The sequence below is a fragment of the Citrus clementina genome, unplaced genomic scaffold (assembly GCF_000493195.1).
Source record: "Citrus clementina cultivar Clemenules unplaced genomic scaffold, Citrus_clementina_v1.0 scaffold_3, whole genome shotgun sequence".
Lineage (NCBI taxonomy): Eukaryota > Viridiplantae > Streptophyta > Magnoliopsida > Sapindales > Rutaceae > Citrus > Citrus x clementina.
The window spans coordinates 50,676,190-50,694,370 of NW_006262339.1; the positions used below are offsets into that span (position 1 = coordinate 50,676,190).

General features: G+C 33.7%; 3 protein-coding genes across 3 annotated transcripts; all 3 read left to right on the forward strand.

Annotated features, from left to right (window-relative positions):
• Positions 1-1,801: 1,801 nt before the first annotated feature.
• On the forward strand, positions 1,802-4,437 carry LOC18048352 (pentatricopeptide repeat-containing protein At1g02150). The gene is made up of 2 exons (XM_006445384.2): positions 1,802-2,412; positions 2,844-4,437. Exons 1-2 carry the CDS (start codon positions 2,032-2,034, stop codon positions 4,068-4,070), a joined length of 1,608 nt encoding a protein of 535 aa, XP_006445447.1. The 5' UTR covers positions 1,802-2,031; the 3' UTR covers positions 4,071-4,437.
• A 4,070-nt stretch (positions 4,438-8,507) lies between these two features.
• Positions 8,508-9,751, forward strand: LOC18048353 (cyclin-U4-1). The gene is made up of 2 exons (XM_006445385.2): positions 8,508-8,894; positions 9,371-9,751. Exons 1-2 carry the CDS (start codon positions 8,560-8,562, stop codon positions 9,654-9,656), a joined length of 621 nt encoding a protein of 206 aa, XP_006445448.1. The 5' UTR covers positions 8,508-8,559; the 3' UTR covers positions 9,657-9,751.
• Positions 9,752-14,136: 4,385 nt separating this feature from the next.
• On the forward strand, positions 14,137-16,253 carry LOC18048354 (trihelix transcription factor ASIL2). The gene has a single exon (XM_006445386.2). It carries the CDS (start codon positions 14,924-14,926, stop codon positions 15,983-15,985), a length of 1,062 nt encoding a protein of 353 aa, XP_006445449.1. The 5' UTR covers positions 14,137-14,923; the 3' UTR covers positions 15,986-16,253.
• The last annotated feature ends 1,928 nt before the right edge of the window (positions 16,254-18,181 follow it).

Consider the following 18,181-nt stretch of genomic DNA (forward strand, 5'->3'; position numbering starts at 1 on the left):
CGTAAGATATTTGCTGAAAGTTATTTTAATCTACTGGTTTAACCCATTTATTAACTCACAAAGCTTGGAGAATCGACACTATACGCGTTGAAAGAGGTGATTTTAGGACAAACATAAATGAAGAAAAAACTCGCATAAATAAATAAATGAAGAAAAAAGTAACCCCACCCACATGCTTTAGAGCAGCTTCCTAAACTAGACTGATCCAGCCCTTCTTCTAAGCCGTTGCAGAGCATCACCGCTTCAGCCATTGTTTTTACCCTAACTGACAAATTGTAAAACAACCCCACTTGGAAATTCTCCTAAATTGTTTGTCTAAGGGCTTCTTAAGACTTTTTTTTTTTTAAAGGTTTAAAGGTGATTTTAAAAAATTCAAAATTAATTTTAGTGTTTGGTAAATTTTTTTTATAAATTACTTTTGACTAAATCATTCTATTCTATAATAGATTTGAAAAAGAGGGAATGAGTAGCTTTTGAAATTTTGATTTTAAAAATTATTTTTATACTTAATATAATTTTATATACATCTTTATATAAATTATAAAATTATCATTATTAATTAGGAAATAAAATCATCAACTTATAAGAGATTATTATTATTATTATCAAATATAATGAGATAATAAGATAAAAAAATTAATAATATAAAATATTTATTTTAATTATTAATTATTATATGTGCATAATAAAAAAAATATTTTATATGCATGTTTATAAATATTTAAATAAATTTTTTTCAACGTTATATTTGATTAAAAAATTTACAATTTTAGAGTAGTTTAATACAGAGATTTATTAAACACATACATCTGTCTTCAAAATATTATTGTGCCTTTAAAAATAAATTTTATCAAATGTTAATTAATTCTTTTTCAAACTGACTTACAGCGGATTATTTATAAAACACAATTAAAATTAATTAAAATATAAATTTTAATAAATTTGAGACTGTATTTTATCTATATATATATATAATTCTTTAATTAATGAAGGCATCCTCATTTTAATTAAAAATAAATAAATGTATGTATGTATGAGCTCCGATGTGATTTAACTCCGCCGTCTTGAGATCGAGATAATTGATATACAGTATGTATTTGTCAAACATGAAATAGCCTCGTTCGATATTTTTGCAATAATTGTAAAAAAAAAAAAAAATGTCATACGTATATTCTACTCGTCAACAAAAAAAAAAATTGAACTACTTCTGACATTTTTACAGTTGCTGATTTTATGGCCTGTAATTATTGGTCATGCACAGCCATAAAAGATCAAACTTGATCAAAGTTCACATTTTAAAATATAATTATTCATATGAAAATTTATTATAGCACAACCTTATGTTATATAGCACGACCTCAAATTGTCGCAGGGACTTGAAAGCAACAAACGTAAAGTCGATGTAGAGCTTTGCTTTCTTGTTATTTTATATATGGGTTCAGTTACGTTGAACATCCCAACGCAGAGCAACTCTTAGAGTTATTAGATGTATATTATTACGATTATTTCAAATTCAGTTACTCACATTTAGCTGTATATATCCAACAGTTTTGGGGACTACATGCTCCAACGTAACAACTGCCTTTATATATATGTAAGTATGAAAAGGTTATTAAACTTGTAATAGTTTAATATGTATGCATGTTGCTGATCTGGTCCAATATCTAATATTATAAGCTTTATTAGAGTTCCAAAAAAAATATAATTTCATTGAACTATTAAACTCTACATTTAATAACTTTTTCAAACTTATATATATGTATGTATGTATGTATGTATATTTAGATCTGGATTCTGGTCCAAGATCAAAATGCGGTGGGCGCGGCGCAAAATAAAAATATCGATGCGGGGTGGACATCGAAAATTGAAGATAAAGAGCGAGGCATCAATGTAATTACCGCTCTCGACTTATCACTTATCTCCAAGGCCCCGAACGAAAGCAAGTCTCCTTCGTTTCACAGTTGACGGTCATTAAAAATTGTAAAGCTTGCCTTGGCTTGTCTCCTCGAAGGGTCTGAGAGAAAGAAAGAAATGATACTTCAACCGAGTCTGCACAATCACCATAAGATTTGTCTCTCACAGTCACGCACTCAACCTCTCCCCTGCAAAATCCCCAGATGTTTTACCCGTCTCCATCAGCAAAGTGCAATAAAGCACCAGAGACAGAAGCTGCCGGTCATCAAATGCTCGATGTCACAAATTCACAGCTATGGAACAGTGGACTTCGAGAGAAGACCCATGATTAAATGGAACGCTATATTCAGGAAATTATCTCTTATGGACAACCCTCAACTGGGTTCTGCTTCTGTCTTGAATGATTGGGAGAAGGGCGGCAGAAGCCTCACCAAATGGGAGCTTTGTAGGGTTGTCAAAGAGTTGAGGAAGTTCAGGCGCTACAAACATGCTCTTGAGGTTGTCTTGGATTGCTCTGTTACTTGTTCTTTACTAAATGAAATTGATTGAAATCTTTTTATTTTTTGGGTTCTTCGGGTGGGTTTATGGTTCCCTTCTCTTCAAACGCACACAGCTTTGTATATGCCTTTGAAAACCTAGTCTTCAATTTCTTAGTGTGTTTGATTGAAAAAATTGTTTAGAGCTGAATGATTAAGCTTGTCAGCTAGAACTTTAACCTTGTACCACAAAGATGTGCTGGTGATGCCGATGCACTGTGCGTACAGATATTAATGAACTGGTGATTTGATTGATGCCATGCGTCATAGTGCTATGATTGGATTTGGCTCCTCACCATCATTTTTGCTGTTCTAGTCAAGTGTTACAGAGTTTGATAAATGATATACCTTATATCATGGACATGTTTATTGAAATTTCTAACATTCTTGCAGGTATATGACTGGATGAACAATAGAGGAGAGAGGTTCAGATTATCTGCGAGTGATGCTGCTATTCAATTAGACCTAATCGCCAAAGTGCATGGAGTTGCCAGTGCTGAAGATTTTTTCCTAAGTCTTCCTGATACTTTGAAGGACAGGAGAGTATATGGGGCTCTTTTGAATGCCTATGTGCGGGCTAGGATGAGAGGAAATGCTGAATTACTAATCGACAAAATGAGAGATAAAGGTTATGCTGTGCACTCACTTCCATACAATGTGATGATGACTCTTTATATGAAAATCAAAGAATATGATGAAGTTGAGTCAATGGTTTCTGAAATGAAGGAGAAGGGCATACGACTGGATGTATATTCTTACAACATTTGGTTATCATCTTGTGGATCCCAAGGATCCACAGAAAAGATGGAGGGGGTATTTGAACTGATGAAAGTGGATAAAGCCGTTAATCCGAATTGGACTACATTTAGCACAATGGCAACAATGTATATTAAGATGGGACAGGTTGAAAAAGCTGAGGAGAGCTTGAGGAGGGTTGAGAGTAGAATTACTGGTCGGGATAGGGTACCATACCACTATCTCTTAAGTCTATACGGCAGTGTTGGTAAAAAAGAGGAGGTGTATAGGGTGTGGAATCTTTACAGATCAGTTTTTCCTGGTGTTACAAATTTGGGGTACCATGCCATGATCTCTTCTTTGGCTAGGATTGGGGATATTGAAGGGATGGAAAAGATATTCGAGGAGTGGTTGTCAGTAAAGTCATCTTATGACCCTAGGATAGCAAATCTTATGATGAGCTGGTATGTTAAAGAAGGGAATTTTGATAAGGCTGAGGCTTTCTTTAATAGCATAATTGAAGAGGGAGGAAAGCCAAACTCAACTTCATGGGAAACTCTTGCCGAAGGGCATATCAGAGAGAGGAGGATTCTGGAGGCTTTGTCTTGCTTGAAGGGAGCTTTTGCAGCTGAGGGAGCCAAGAGTTGGAGGCCGAAGCCTGTAAATGTCATTAACTTTTTCAAGGCTTGTGAGGAAGAATCTGATATGGGAAGCAAGGAGGCCTTTGTAGCATTGTTAAGACAACCGGGTTACCGTAAAGAGAAAGATTATATGTCACTCATTGGCTTAACTGATGAAGCTGTTGCTGAAAATAACAAGAAGAATGATGAAGACAGTGATGAAGATTCTGAAATGCTTCTCAGCCAACTGCAGTTTGCAGAATAGCCTGTTTTATATACATATAAAGCCTTCATTTGAGCCCAACCTGGAAGTTTTTACAGTAGCATTATGTTTCAAAGTGCTTTCTTCTGCTCACACTGTCACAGCGGTCAGAAAATGTGGGAGTCGAAAACTTTCTATGCTCCTTAGACGGTTGAGTAGACGTGTGAAGTTTAGACCCAATGGAGTTTCCTAATCGTACTATTTGTTTAGTACCAGATCATAGGAATTTCGCCATAGCCTTATAATTGGTTCATAGCTGATTAGTATTGCCGCTTTATTTAATGCTTTATCAGTTCCATTTTCTCTTTTTCAAATATTTTTTGTGTTGTGTTTCTATTGATCTTTATATATTGAGCTCTGTCTTTAATGCTGTGAGTACATTTTGGATTTAGATTCTGGAGTGGGGAGTCCTCAGAATCAATTTTTCACGTTCCTTTAAAGTGGGCAGTGTAGGAGTCTGACTATATTGAGCCCAGTCATTAAGTACTTGTCCTCGACCCTCCCATAAATTTGCAGACTCGAAATTCCATTTAAATCAAAGATACATTTAAAGGCAGTCTAATTGAAGTTCCTTGCTATAAAATCGAAGTTATTTTCGAGAATAAATTCATTTTAAAAAATGGATTTTTAGCAAGAAAAATGATTGAACAAAATTTAGCCATTCGTAGAAATAAAAAATAAAAAAATTATGTTCACAGTTGTCTTTCACTCCTAAATTTCATGTCTTCGTGGTACATATTTTGTGAGGCTGACTTCAAAGTAAATTGAGGAGTAACTATTTGTTTCTTGACTTTAATTTTAGTACATGTTTTCAATCTCCACATATGGGTAAATATGCACACTTTTGTTCTCTCATTTTTGTATGCTCTCTTCAAAAATTTTTTTTTTTTAATCCTTTTGTTCTTTGCGGGCGATTAAGTTGTGTGATTTTAAAATATAATTGAAAAAGAAAATGGAAGAAGAAGAAGAAGAAGTAAGGAAGCAGAGAGATGATGGGTTACACCGTCTTCACTCTTAAGATATGACAGAGAAGGGGGACAAATTGGAAATTAAATGGGGTTTGATATTCTATTTTAAAAAGTGAGGTTAAATGAGATAAATGGAGGAGATTAATACCACCACTCTTAAACTTAGAAATTAAGAGTAATGATAGATATCTTAAATTTTATTTAAATAATCTGTTATTTATTAAGCAGTTTATAATTTTTAACAAAATTTAAGTGAATTAATTATATTATCTCATTAACCATTAATAGTAGTACTATTGGACTTTTTATAAATAATAATGCTTAAGATTCTATCATTTGAGTTCAAGCTTAAGTTCTAATATTATGTGTCATTTATCTATTGGATAATAAATATAATATTATTTATTACTTATTTTTTATCATCTAATTTATGAATGTCACATCAGTTGAAACTAAATTGGGATCCCTAACATTACACTTTTATAAATCTCATTTTAGTTCTAAAATTACCTTATCTCCCTCTTCTGCAGATGAACTTTTAAAATATGGCGGTCTTCATCCGTCAATCTCTTGAGCATACTACTTCAACAAACAGTAAGAATTAAGATAAATAAAAAAGAAAGTTCCAATTCAGAGTGCTTTCTTCTGCTCACAGAGTCACAACGGCCAAAAATGTGGGAGTCGAAAACTTTCTCTGCTCTTTAGAAAGTCGAGTAGAGTGTGAAATTTAGACTCAATAGAGTTTCATAGGAACAAAACCATGAAAGTGATAATTTTTTTTCCCCTGTAAATCTATATAAAATTATAAATATTTGTCTCAATTTGAAAATAAAATTAAAAAAAAAAGTCCAATTCAAATGCCACGAATAATATGTAGTGGAATTCATGAAGAAAAAGAATCCAGGGCCAAAGAGAGTGAAAGATAAGTTTTTAATTTGCTTGAAATTATGTAGAGAGAACAAGAATTTTGAGATTTTAAAATTCTAATAATTATTGTACTTTTAAAATAGGTGTAGACAAGAATTTAGGAAGTTTAAATAGTCCATCCAAACTCAATATGTATTTATCCATTGTTTTAAGGGGTGTGGCGAGATTTTTTTTTTAAAGTTATTGATATGCTAATAACACTACTCTTATGATGCATTTAATTTTTCGAGTGAGAGTAGGGAGTATGGATTCAGAAGAAGAAGAAAGAGGTACATTAAAAAAAAAAAAAGTGATGAAGAGGATGAGGAAGCATAATAAACGAAGATGAAGGGAAAAAATTAAAATTAAGAAAAAAGAGAAGAAGAAGAAAAAACTTTAAAATTTAATTAGATATCATGGCTAATCTTTAATCTTTATTAAGCTACTTGACAAAATAAGCCGTCGGTGGGAAATTTAATTCAAAAGACATGATTAAAAAAAGAAAATGCCCAAAAACCAATAGCATGTGCGGCAGGAGCCGAACAAATACGAATACAATTTCATTCGTACAGCTGATCTCCAAAATCCTGGGCTTATGCTTGGAGTTGGAGGGAGGCCTTACTACAAGAATGCAATTGAATAAAGAATGTGTAAGTGAAGTGGGCATGTTTTAATTTAATCCACTACGTATGTATGGTCTTTAATCTTTATATTATACATACATAAATATAGTAATTGTTTATTTTATTTGTGAACTGTGGTACAAATTATATGATGTAAGGGAGAATTCACATGGGACAGCACATGGCTTGGGGATTCAAATACGTAACTGCCACCGACACGCGATTAATCCCACACCCATTTCCTAAATACAACTAATTTTCTTGTCAATTTGTTTTTTTTTCTTCCTTCTCATGCCCTTGATCCTTAATTACTTTTTTCTATTACTATTATTATTTTGTCGAGTTTAAACTATCTTATAACCACTATATATGCTACAACAATCAGACCATTTTCATTAGATTTACAAACTTACGAGTTAATTTGAATTGAAATGTCTAATGCAAACTCTCAAAAGTGTTACAAAATTTGTGATCATTAGATTATAATTATTGCGTTGTATATACATATTGTTTATAAAATAGTCCGAACTAGGGTATCATAGTTGTATGAATCAATTTAAATGATAATGGATTTGGGGTACTATGGTCCATTTGATGAAATAACTATTGTTATGGACCATCACGTTAGAAGCTTGGAAGTTATTGGTGCGCTTGTTGATTGGTAATCAAAATAAGAAATGTAAATTAGAATAAGTTGTTTACTTAAAATGTAAGAATTGAAATAGAAATGAATTTGTATTGTTATTGATGTATTTACTTTATCTTAAAATTAAAATGAATACTGTTGTTGTTATTATTAACATTTAACTAACAACAAAGATTGAAGAGAAGGGTGCTGTTGGATTTGCAGATAGATTATGCAAATCTATTTGGATCTTTCAATCTGGCGGCTACTTAAACATGCCCTGAACCCGAGCCATGCACGAACCATAAACGCATAATTTTGAGCATACATGTATTTGGAGCATGTACTTCATGCTGTGGACCAGCATAGCAAATCCCATGTTCTATCACGAAATTGTAATTTGTGAGGACTCATTCATAACACATGCAAGATCTCAAAAATGTGGAACCCACAAATTAAATTAAAAAATTTCGCATGTAATCACATGATGGGTACGACATGCCATCGCCATTACCACAAATAAATCACCGTAAACTTCAATTTCATCTGTCTCTTTTCAAGATAAAGATACTAATCCACTATGATACCCACCTTTCGTTCCCTCTCACACAGATCAAACTTTGAAATTAAATAATCATAACCCAACTCAAAAGCCCAAAACTTGCACCTCAAAAAGAACTCAAAAGATTCAATACCCCACTAATTGGGACATGCTAGTCATAATTCAAATTCTCGAGGGCTCTTTTAATTTGTTCAAAAATAGTTGGATATATATAAATTGGCTATATATATATATATATATATATATATATATATATATATATACAATTTATAAAAGCAATTCAAATTTAAACTTTTCCAAATTTTAATATAAAAAAAAGATCACCTTTAATAATAATGCTATAAAGTATAATCACATGTTAATTCGGCATATCAACCGCAGCAAATATATGTCTATATAGACGATCGACTATGTTTGTTGATGGTGTTTTTATTAGGCATTTTTATCTAAATGATTTTTTTTTTTTAACTGAAAAGAGAGAGAGAGAGAAATTTAATTTATAACATTTTTATTTTTTATTTTTGGGTGAGAAAACGAGCATAACACAAAACTAATGCTTTTTAATTTATAACATTTTTATTTTTTATTTTTGGGTGAGAAAACGAGCATAACACAAAACTAATGCTTTACGACATGAGAATTTAGAACATTTTTATAAATTAACATAAATTTGGGTTATTTCATTAAATTTCCGTAAAAGTTGCCACCCATTAACCACCGAACCTGTTTCTTTTTTTTTTCTTAAAACCTTAAATAGCTCAACTTGAGCATTGACAAAACTCCACGCAGAAAAAGTTTTTGCTCATCAATGGCAGAGCTAGAGAATCCGAATGTAATGACAAAGCTCATCACTTTTCTCTCTTCTTTCCTTCAAAGGGTTTCCGAATCTAACGACATTAACTGTCGGTTTCAGCCTCAAAAAATCTCAGTCTTTCATGGCCTAACTCGCCCTTCAATCTCAATTCAAAGCTATCTTGAAAGAATTTTCAAGTATGCAAACTGTAGCCCTTCTTGTTTCATCGTTGCATATGTTTATCTTGATCGGTTCGTTCAACGGCAACCCTCGCTGCCAATCAATTCTTTCAATGTTCATCGCTTGCTTATCACCAGTGTCATGGTTGCTGCTAAGTTCTTGGATGACATGTAAGTTATAAGCTATGAATTTCTTGAATTTGAAATCGGGTTTTGTTGATTTTCTTGAAATTTGATGCATACACAGTTTAGCTTTAATTTAGTGAATTTTGATATCTTCTAGAGCTTCTGGCTATAATCTCGAAGAATTTTGTGAAGCATTTTGAATTTTCTACTTCCCAAATCCCAACTAAATCTAGTCGTGTGAATCCCTTGCTGGTTTCCAGATAAACAGCCAAAATGCATATATATACATATATATATATATATGATGTATGATGGATGAAGATGTTTCTGTAAGTGTGCAAATTGTTTAATTAAAAATCAATAACTCCTTTTATCACCATACCAATGTAAATGCATGTGCTTTAAAAGTTGAGGCAATTGGCAAATCCATTTTCATGTCTCTTTTAGTAACTCACATTTTGCATTTTTGACTTTTTACAAACTAAGGTTCTTTCTTTCTTTTTCAAATAATTAATTTTCAGGTACTACAACAATGCTTACTATGCAAAAGTTGGAGGAATCAGCACAATAGAAATGAACTTTCTTGAATTGGACTTTCTATTTGGATTGAGTTTCCATTTAAATGTGACCCCAAATGCTTTTCACACTTACTGTACCTATCTTCAAAGAGAGATGCTACTGCTACAGCCTCCACTAAATGTAGCAGAATCATCTTTAAGCATTGCAAGATCAGCGAAGCTCCACTCGTGTTTCAACGAAGACGAAACCACCTCACAACAAAAGCAACAACAGCAACTTGCTGTTTAAAAGCTTTAATGCAAAGCTGTCAGTGTAGTTAGAAATAGAGAGTAGTGACTGTGTTTTACTCTTGCTCATTTTTTTGAGTTGGCAGACACAGTGGACTCATAATTTGGTGTACTAAAAACTTTTGTTTTATGTCTTGTATTTGTTTTCTTTTCTGGGTTTTGGATTTCAAATTATTTGGTGCTTGTAAAGTACAGATATTGTAGTTTCTTCTTTACAGTCTGGCTAATAACAAAGTCTCTAATGTAAATTAATTCATTAATCTTGTGGCTTCTCATGCATATGATGTTGTGCATTCTCTTTAACTTTTTGGAGGTGCCTATCAAAAGTCCAGACAGGGTTGCAAAATTGGGAAAGAAAATGAGTGGTGACTGGTGAGCGAGAGAGGAATGTAGGGGCAACAAGGGTAGGTGACAAAAGCGAATAATGTAGTACGTGTAGGTAAGTACAAATTTTATAATTTGTTGTGATCGTTTATTTATTTAATAATTTGTTCGTTTTTTGACAGTTGTACTGATTCTTCACGGGGAGACACTTGGACGAGCGAACATGTGCAAGTGCAATCATGGATGAAAGTTTTTAAGACTTTGGAGAGGATGAAAGGGAGAGATGTTGAGCAGCTTGAGCTAGCTAGCACTTACCCTCATTTGCAACATGGCAATTTGGTCACATTAAGCCCATTTTAGTTGACCAATTTATCATGCTATTGCAACATCTAAATCTTTACGAGCAGTCTTTATCTAGTGTGAAAAATGCGGATGCATTAAAAAACAGAAAAATATATTCAAAGTTTGTATTTAAAATGTCCAGCCTAGACAACTATTATTTTTACAAGTATAATTTTTTTTTGACAAAATACTATGAATCTAATTTAGATGCTCTAAATCAATGAGCAAGACAATAATACCAAATTTTGTAGGTCAAGGTTTAGAGTTGTACTCTTTCAGAGGTGTTCCCTCATTTGATCATAAATTTACCTATAACAATGTGAAATTCCCTTTTCTATATTTTCTTCACTAAAATAACTAAAAAAAACATACAATTTTTTTACAACACCCTTTTAGTATAAATTCTCCAATACTCGTTAAACCTCTGTTCTTTTACCTAATCCTTAGTGTTCAGGCATTAATCAAATGAAAAATAAAGACCTAAAGTGTAATTGAAAAGTTTAAGAAATTTGTATTTTCAACGAATTTAACCGTTGAAAGAACTCAACATCGGTGGTGGAAGAAGAAAATAGGTGAAAGAAAGTTGGTAGAAATCATCCTTGAAAGAGTGAAATACATGTTCTTGCATATTTATCACTCTCGTGCCAATTTCACTTGAGAGGTAAAGAAACCAAAATGCTTCTTGTTCAATGCTTTAAAAAGAAGATGTCCAGGCCGTTATTGTTACTGATCCTGCAGAACCAAAGAAGTTTTTGGGCTTGCCATCTACTCCCGGCTAGGGTTAAAACTTAATACAGCGATTTAACTCAGGTTAAAACAATAAATATGTTGAAGGGGCTGCAAGAGGACTTTGAGGGGGCTGCCAATAGCACGTCTAATTTCCCCAAGCTTTATAGAGACAAACATTGAACTGGCCTGTGTCTAGAACATTACCTAAAGCCCAGCCCAAACCCATTCTAAGAAGCTAGAATTAGCTATGTCGTGGGTCCATGATAAAATTAAAAAAAAAAAAAAATTCCTTTTAAAACCCCTCTATTGATTTTATTCTTTTAAAATAAAATATATATCTCTCTTTCTCTCTCTCCCTCTCTACTCTTACAATAAAGGGTAATGATATTTGTATCTTTAACCCCGACTTTTTAATTATCTCCTTTATTTCCCAAATTACCATCTTTTTGAAAATAAATAAACAATTCTTTTTTTCTCTCACATTTGCTTTCTCTGAAAGTCTCAATCTCTTAGATTATCAATTTCTGAAATTTGAGCCGAAAGTAAATTGAAGGTGAAATTTTTCAGAAAGGATGTTAATATGAAGAAGCCCGAAGAGATTACCATTGAGAAGAAGTCCAAGAAGTCCAAAAACCTCTTTCATCCTCTGTACTTTCGTTTGTCAATTTAATTAATTAATCAGTTATTATTATTATTATTATTATTTTCTTTTAAAAATTTTGTATTGCTCGCTTTGATGACGGGAAGTCTATGCGGTTTGGGTAGTTAGTTAATGTGGGGATGATCACGGACGCATTGATGGAATAATATCCTTTCTGAAAAAATTGAGAATTATTTATTTATTTTGTAAGGGTTGGGTTATTTAAATCCACCAAATTACTTAATAAATTTATTTTTTAAAATAATTTTTATGATTAAAATACCCCTAAATTAAACTATAATTATGAACATTAGAATATAATAAAAAAGAAAGAAAAATTAAAATTTGTATTCTTTGAACTCATCTTTATATTCAACATAATTTTATAGAACTCTAATAAGATTTTTATTAAACCCTAATCAATCAAGAGCTGTGATTCTTCTATCAAGCCATATATTTTTGTTAAATGACACATGTGATTCGATTCAGAGCAACAGAGTTGGTTGTTATTGATTTGATGGATATTAATTTGATGGAGGAACAAAACAATATTGACAATAATTTGAATCATGAATAGATATGAAATTTTTTTATTTACATTTGATTTTTTTTTTTTCTTTTCCATTCGAAATTGATAGAGAGATACATTCAAAACCAGCAACATAACAGACAAATATTTAGTGTCCTTCGTCAAAGATTTTTCTTTTCACTCCAAGAAAGCATTTTCTTGTCCTTGGAGGTTTTCTTTCGGTTTCCTTTATAAATCAACTTCAAATACCTTCAAACAAGTATCTCATGAATGTATTCTGAAATGTTAAAAGCAATAAATTCGTTTCCTTTCCTTTTGTTTCTTTTTTTATTTTTTCAGAAGAAGATTTTGACTTATATTCAACCGATTTTTCAGAAGAATTTAATGGGTTTATAAATAAATTTAATGGGTTTAAGTAAAATCACTATTATTATAAAAATTGGGTTTAGTAAGGGTATATTAGATATTTAAGTGAGTTTACTGAGTAAAATTAAAAATTAAAAATTACAAAATTTGATGGTAGATTTATTTAGTAAATAAGTTTATTGAGTAATTTGGTGGGTTCAAATAGCCCTACCCATTTTATAATTGATTAGTGTATGTATTGTATTAATAATTGATTAATGAAGCATGTCAAATCCAATATATAGACATTGATAAAAGATAGACATGGTTAAAAAAAAAGTATATATATATATATATATATTTGTAATATACAACTAATTATTACCACATGGGAGCTGGTTCTTTAAAACTAGGGGTAGAAGCTGGAAACTTTAGTTGTAGTCAAATAACAATTAGATATAAGCCCAAAAAAGTAAATGTGAAAAAAAAAACTCTTAACATCGGTTCGATGTCCTTTTAACGAATAAAAATTATTCATTATTGACTTATTAAATGATAAAATAAAATATTACTTAGCTTGGCTCGACTTGCTATGAATGTGCATTTTCCTCACAGTCACTCAACTTCAAGTTATATGACCTGTTTGGGGCAACTGCTCCCCAGGCCAATTTTAGGGGAATATTCCCCTAGAATTGGCCTGGGGGGCAGCTGCGCGGTGGCAGCGCATCTGCCCCAAACAGATTTATAATATAAGTAAATTACGGTGTCTAATGGTTAGTGTTTCTCATCCCATCCAAAATAAATCATAAAAAAAGAATAAAATATTAGTTGAAAAATTAAAGGAAAAAAAAGTCGATATTAAGTTAGCATTATCAAAGATCGGAACAACAATAAGATTTAGAGACGAGTTGAAAAAAAAATATTTTTTGAATTGAATATTAAACTAAAGAAGATGGTTATGTTTCTTACTACGTATGACAAAAGATAAGTTGTAATGAAATTACAACAACATTTGTAGGACTTTTACAGGTACTTAGGTAGGATACAAAAAAATTAAAGATATTGGGAATATACTAATTAATTCAGGGATATTTTTCAACTTCAATTATAATTTAGATGTAACATTTATATATTAATTTTATTTTCAAAATTCACACTGATGCTGCAATCCCTGTCCGTTTTCATTATGGTTCGGCGCTACTTAAGACGAGATTTTAAAAAAAATTATAATTTACTATAGTTTATAGTTCATTCTTATTTACTATTAGCCTAAATTAAGATTATGGTTTTTTTTATGACTATAATAAAATTACTCTTATTAAAATTATAAGGATTCTAGCGTATATGAAAAGAGAAATTTGAAAAATAAATAGAGTTAATTAGAAAGTGAAATTAATGAAATAAATAGAGAGGCCAAATACTTTCACAATTCATAGAGGCCCAATTTCGGTCTTTCTTTCGCACGGGCCTTTAAGCATTTCCGTTGAAGCTATTGGCGGACCACCACAAGTGTCAGTGTAAAGTATAAGGGTAACGCAATTCCCAACTCGAATAAAATTGGCCTTAAAACTCCTCAATCCTCCCCAACAATTATCATTTGGTTGCCTCTACCTCACCTCTCAGTCCTCACTCACCGCCGCTCCATTGAACCAACACAACTAAGCTAAGTTCAAAGCACAAAGCACACTAATAATTCTACTATTACTACTCTATTAAGAAGAAAAAAAGTTACACCACCGCAGTAAAAAATACCAAAACTCACGGCACCAATAATCCATCCACACGCACACACACAAAACCCAATCACCACCTAATTCTAAACCTAACCCCACCCACCCACAGCGCTGCGATGGGTGGGTTACTGCATCCACCAACGCTACTATTCTCATCTCATTCATCTAATTGACCATTTATACACACACACATAAACGTATATTTTATATTTATTCGATAATAATGAGAAACCACAACTGGTCGCCAAACAACAACAAAGTCAGAAAGTGTGGACCGCCTTGGCCTTGGGTGCGCAAGCGCAACCCCGCACCCCACCCCACCACATCACCCCCGGCGCACGTTAGCCCCCCACCCCTCTCACACCTAAGCGGTGGCCTCAATCCTCACTAACTAGATCTCAAAATCAGCCGCACACCCCTCCACCCTCCCCCCCCCTTCCAATCAATAATATGTCACCAAAACCAAACCCCACTTTCTCCACCACCACCCACGCCCACACCTACACCTACACTCACACGCTGTCGTTTCATTATTATCATTCTCTTCTTCTCCTTCTTCTCCTCTCTCTTCCTCTCCTTTTGTCGTGCGCGCCTTAACCGTTCTCCTCTCCCCCGCACAAAACGCCATGTCGTCTCCTCCCACGCCCCAAGATCCGATCCCTCAAGAAACCCCCCCACCACCGCCTGCGCCTCTACCTGCTCCGCCTGTACATACGCCCTCAGTCAACCCTCGCCGCCTCCCGCCTCCTTGCTGGTCCCACGACGAGACCGTCGCCCTTATCGACGCTTACCGCGACAAGTGGTACGCCCTCCGTCGCGGGAACCTCAAGGCCACTCACTGGCAAGAAGTCGCCGACGCGGTGGGCCGACGCTGTCCCGCCGCCTCACCCGCGAAGACGGCCGTCCAGTGCCGTCACAAGATGGAGAAGCTCCGCAAAAGGTACCGTACCGAGATCCAGCGCGCTAAATCGATGCCTCTCTCCAGATTCTCGTCGTCGTGGGTTCACTTCAAGAGGATGGACGCCATGGAGAAAGGTCCGTCTGTGAAAGCCGATTACAACTCGGATAGCGGTGATGACGACGACAACGATGACGAAGACGATGAAGATTTGAATCAAGATTTGTACCAAGATCGCTCGAATTTCAAAAACGGCGTCGTCAATACGAGGAGCGTTCATAATTTATATCGCAATGGTATTAATTCTGGCCCTAGTAGTGGTGGTGGTAGTGGGTTTAGAATTAGAATCCCCACCGGAGTTAGTATAGCTCAACCTGGGCCTAAGATTTATGCTAAGATTGGAACAAACCCTAACCCTAATCCTAACCCTAACTTCAATCACAAACCTAATTTCGGTTCGGCGTCGGGTTCCGGGTCTGGGCCAGCAGTGAATTATGGGACAAGGGTATTGAGAGGATGTGATGATACGGGTACGGGGATGGGGAAGAGAGAAAGGGAGCCTGTGGTGGCTGAGATGGTGGCAGCGATTAGGATGTTGGGGGACGGGTTTGTGAAAATGGAACAGATGAAGATGGAGATGGCAAGAGAGATTGAGACTATGCGAATGGAAATGGAGATGAAGCGTACTGAGATGATTTTGGACTCTCAGCAGAGGATTGTGGAGGCCTTTGCTAAGGCTGTTTCGGAGAAGAGTAAGAAGCCAAAAAGAATGCCAGACTCTGAATCTTAGGACGTGATAATAATCCAATTTGGCTTATAATGTGTAAGATTTCTAGTTTGCTTTTTATTTGTTGAAGTAGATTTATGAACACATGATCTTGTAGTTGGATTCTTAGGTTTAGATTATTCTTATTGTAGTTTTTCCTAGTGTTCATGTCAAACTTGATTAGCTGTTTCCTTTTATCCTTATTTAGTTATTTATGTACCTTTTTCAATTTAATGTAATTCTACACGTAGAGCTGTGTATTGAGCTTCAAGCGATAGGGTTCTATTGGTAACTTGCTGGTGCTTTTGTGTATGCTTGTGTGTGGAAATTGGAATAGTTAAGATGCATGTGGATTATGGGCTATGGCAATTTAATTTGTTGTTCGCTGTTCAATGACCAATTATGCACTCAATGGTCAATGGAAAAAGAACTTGAGATGGATGTAAATTAACTTTCTTGGTATATGATTCCTTTATAGAAGGAATGTTGTAAATAAATTCTAAGCTCACCTTTTTCTTAGCTCTTAGCAAGGTATCTGCTACACACAAGATTTATGCCTGGAATAGGTCTGAATGCCATTTGTATGGGTACACAACAATTTTCTTGTTATGTAGAGGCTAGAGAAATTTCTTGGTGTAAATTCAATTGGAATTTCTTTCTGCTAAATTTAAATAGTGTTGCCTGGAATTTTTCTGCTCGATTTAAATTCTGTCACATGATTCAAGCAACATGATTCAAGTGTGTAAAAGCTGTGTTGCTTTTTGCTTGAAATGGGTACACTATTTTGTAAACATGCTACATCTCAAAGATCTACCCTTCATGTCTGAGCTTTATCCATTTGCTTTTTTCTGGTCCAGGGATTTGCTTTGGGATCTCTGATTTCTTTCTTGAGTTGTCTCTGAATATCTTTAAAGCAAATCATCAATTTTAGCTATAAACCATGATAATCTCCTTGAGATGTTCACTTGATGGCATATGGTGATTGTTCTTGATTGCTTTGAGTCCCTGAAATCTGTTCAACTATTGTCATTAATTGTGATTTTTTTATTTTCTTATTATTATTATTTTTTTCCCTCCACAAGACAGTTTTAAACTGCAGAATATGAGTTTCAGGATCTCTTGCTCTCTCCAGAATATAGCCTGGTTTGCAATTTACCGTGTCAGATGCCATATGTACCATCTGGCTACTTCAGGCCAAGACGCCTGTTAGTGAACTAGTTTTAAGACTGATCCAAAATCTATTCTCCGCAGATTAATAATAATCAAAGGTGACTAAGAATTAACCAGTGCATAATCTTTCTATTCTTCAATAGAACAATTGCAGTTTTGATCTGAATTGTGCATAAAACTGTAGTGGTGAGGAGCTTGAAGGCATTTTCAATAATTGTGATATCAACTATCACGTGAAATCTCTGTTGTATTACGTTTTGCATAGAGACAACATTCTGTTTGATTTCTAATAAAGTGATAAAATGTTCTTTGATCTCCAATTGATGGTGCAAGCCTCCATTCTTTTCAAAATAACAACAACAACAACAATAATAATAAAAGAGTGCAAGTCTTCACAATTTTTTTTTTTAATATTGATTACACATCATATTACTGTATTATATAAATATTTACAATTGCTATTAAAGTAGACATTATACTGATATTTACAATCAAATATATAATTGAGATTTATATTATTACATTAATTTTATAAAGTATATGTTTAGATATATGATCCTCACAAGCGAGAGATATCTTTGTTCCATTTGCATTTTATAAGGGAGAAAGATTGACAAATTAATTCTACACAATTTTTTACTTAATTGAGAGAGATTGAACTTCTGAAGACTCGAACCACTACTCTCGTAGTCTTACTTAACTTTGAGAGTAGTGATTCACCACCGAGCGAAAGCCCAAGTGGCCCAGTCTTCACAATTTACTAGAAAACAACAAAGCTGGAATAGGAAACGATTTGTTTGGAACACTAGTAATTCCAAAGATCTAATTTTTAACAAACCTAATGAGCCATTTATGGGGACAAATGGGAAGGGATACACCACCACCTATAAGGTCAAAAACATTTTTATACAAATTGATGCGTTAATAATTTAATTAGTTAAATTAAAAAATTAATTTTATTATTTACATTTCCATTCAATCAATTATATTATCTCATATTTATAAGTATTTATGGCTATATTATTCATACGCATGCTCAGTCAAACATAT

What these genes read in the sequence shown, in the direction of transcription:
- LOC18048352 (XM_006445384.2), top strand. Translation starts at nt 2,032, where the DNA reads ATGATACTTCAACCGAGTCTGCACAATCACCATAAGATTTGTCTCTCA. An exon ending in GCTACAAACATGCTCTTGAG is followed by an intron (nt 2,413 to 2,843) that starts GTTGTCTTGGAT and finishes ACATTCTTGCAG; the next exon opens with GTATATGACTGGATGAACAA.
- LOC18048354 (XM_006445386.2), top strand. Translation starts at nt 14,924, where the DNA reads ATGTCGTCTCCTCCCACGCCCCAAGATCCGATCCCTCAAGAAACCCCC.
- LOC18048353 (XM_006445385.2), top strand. Translation starts at nt 8,560, where the DNA reads ATGGCAGAGCTAGAGAATCCGAATGTAATGACAAAGCTCATCACTTTT. An exon ending in GCTAAGTTCTTGGATGACAT is followed by an intron (nt 8,895 to 9,370) that starts GTAAGTTATAAG and finishes ATTAATTTTCAG; the next exon opens with GTACTACAACAATGCTTACT.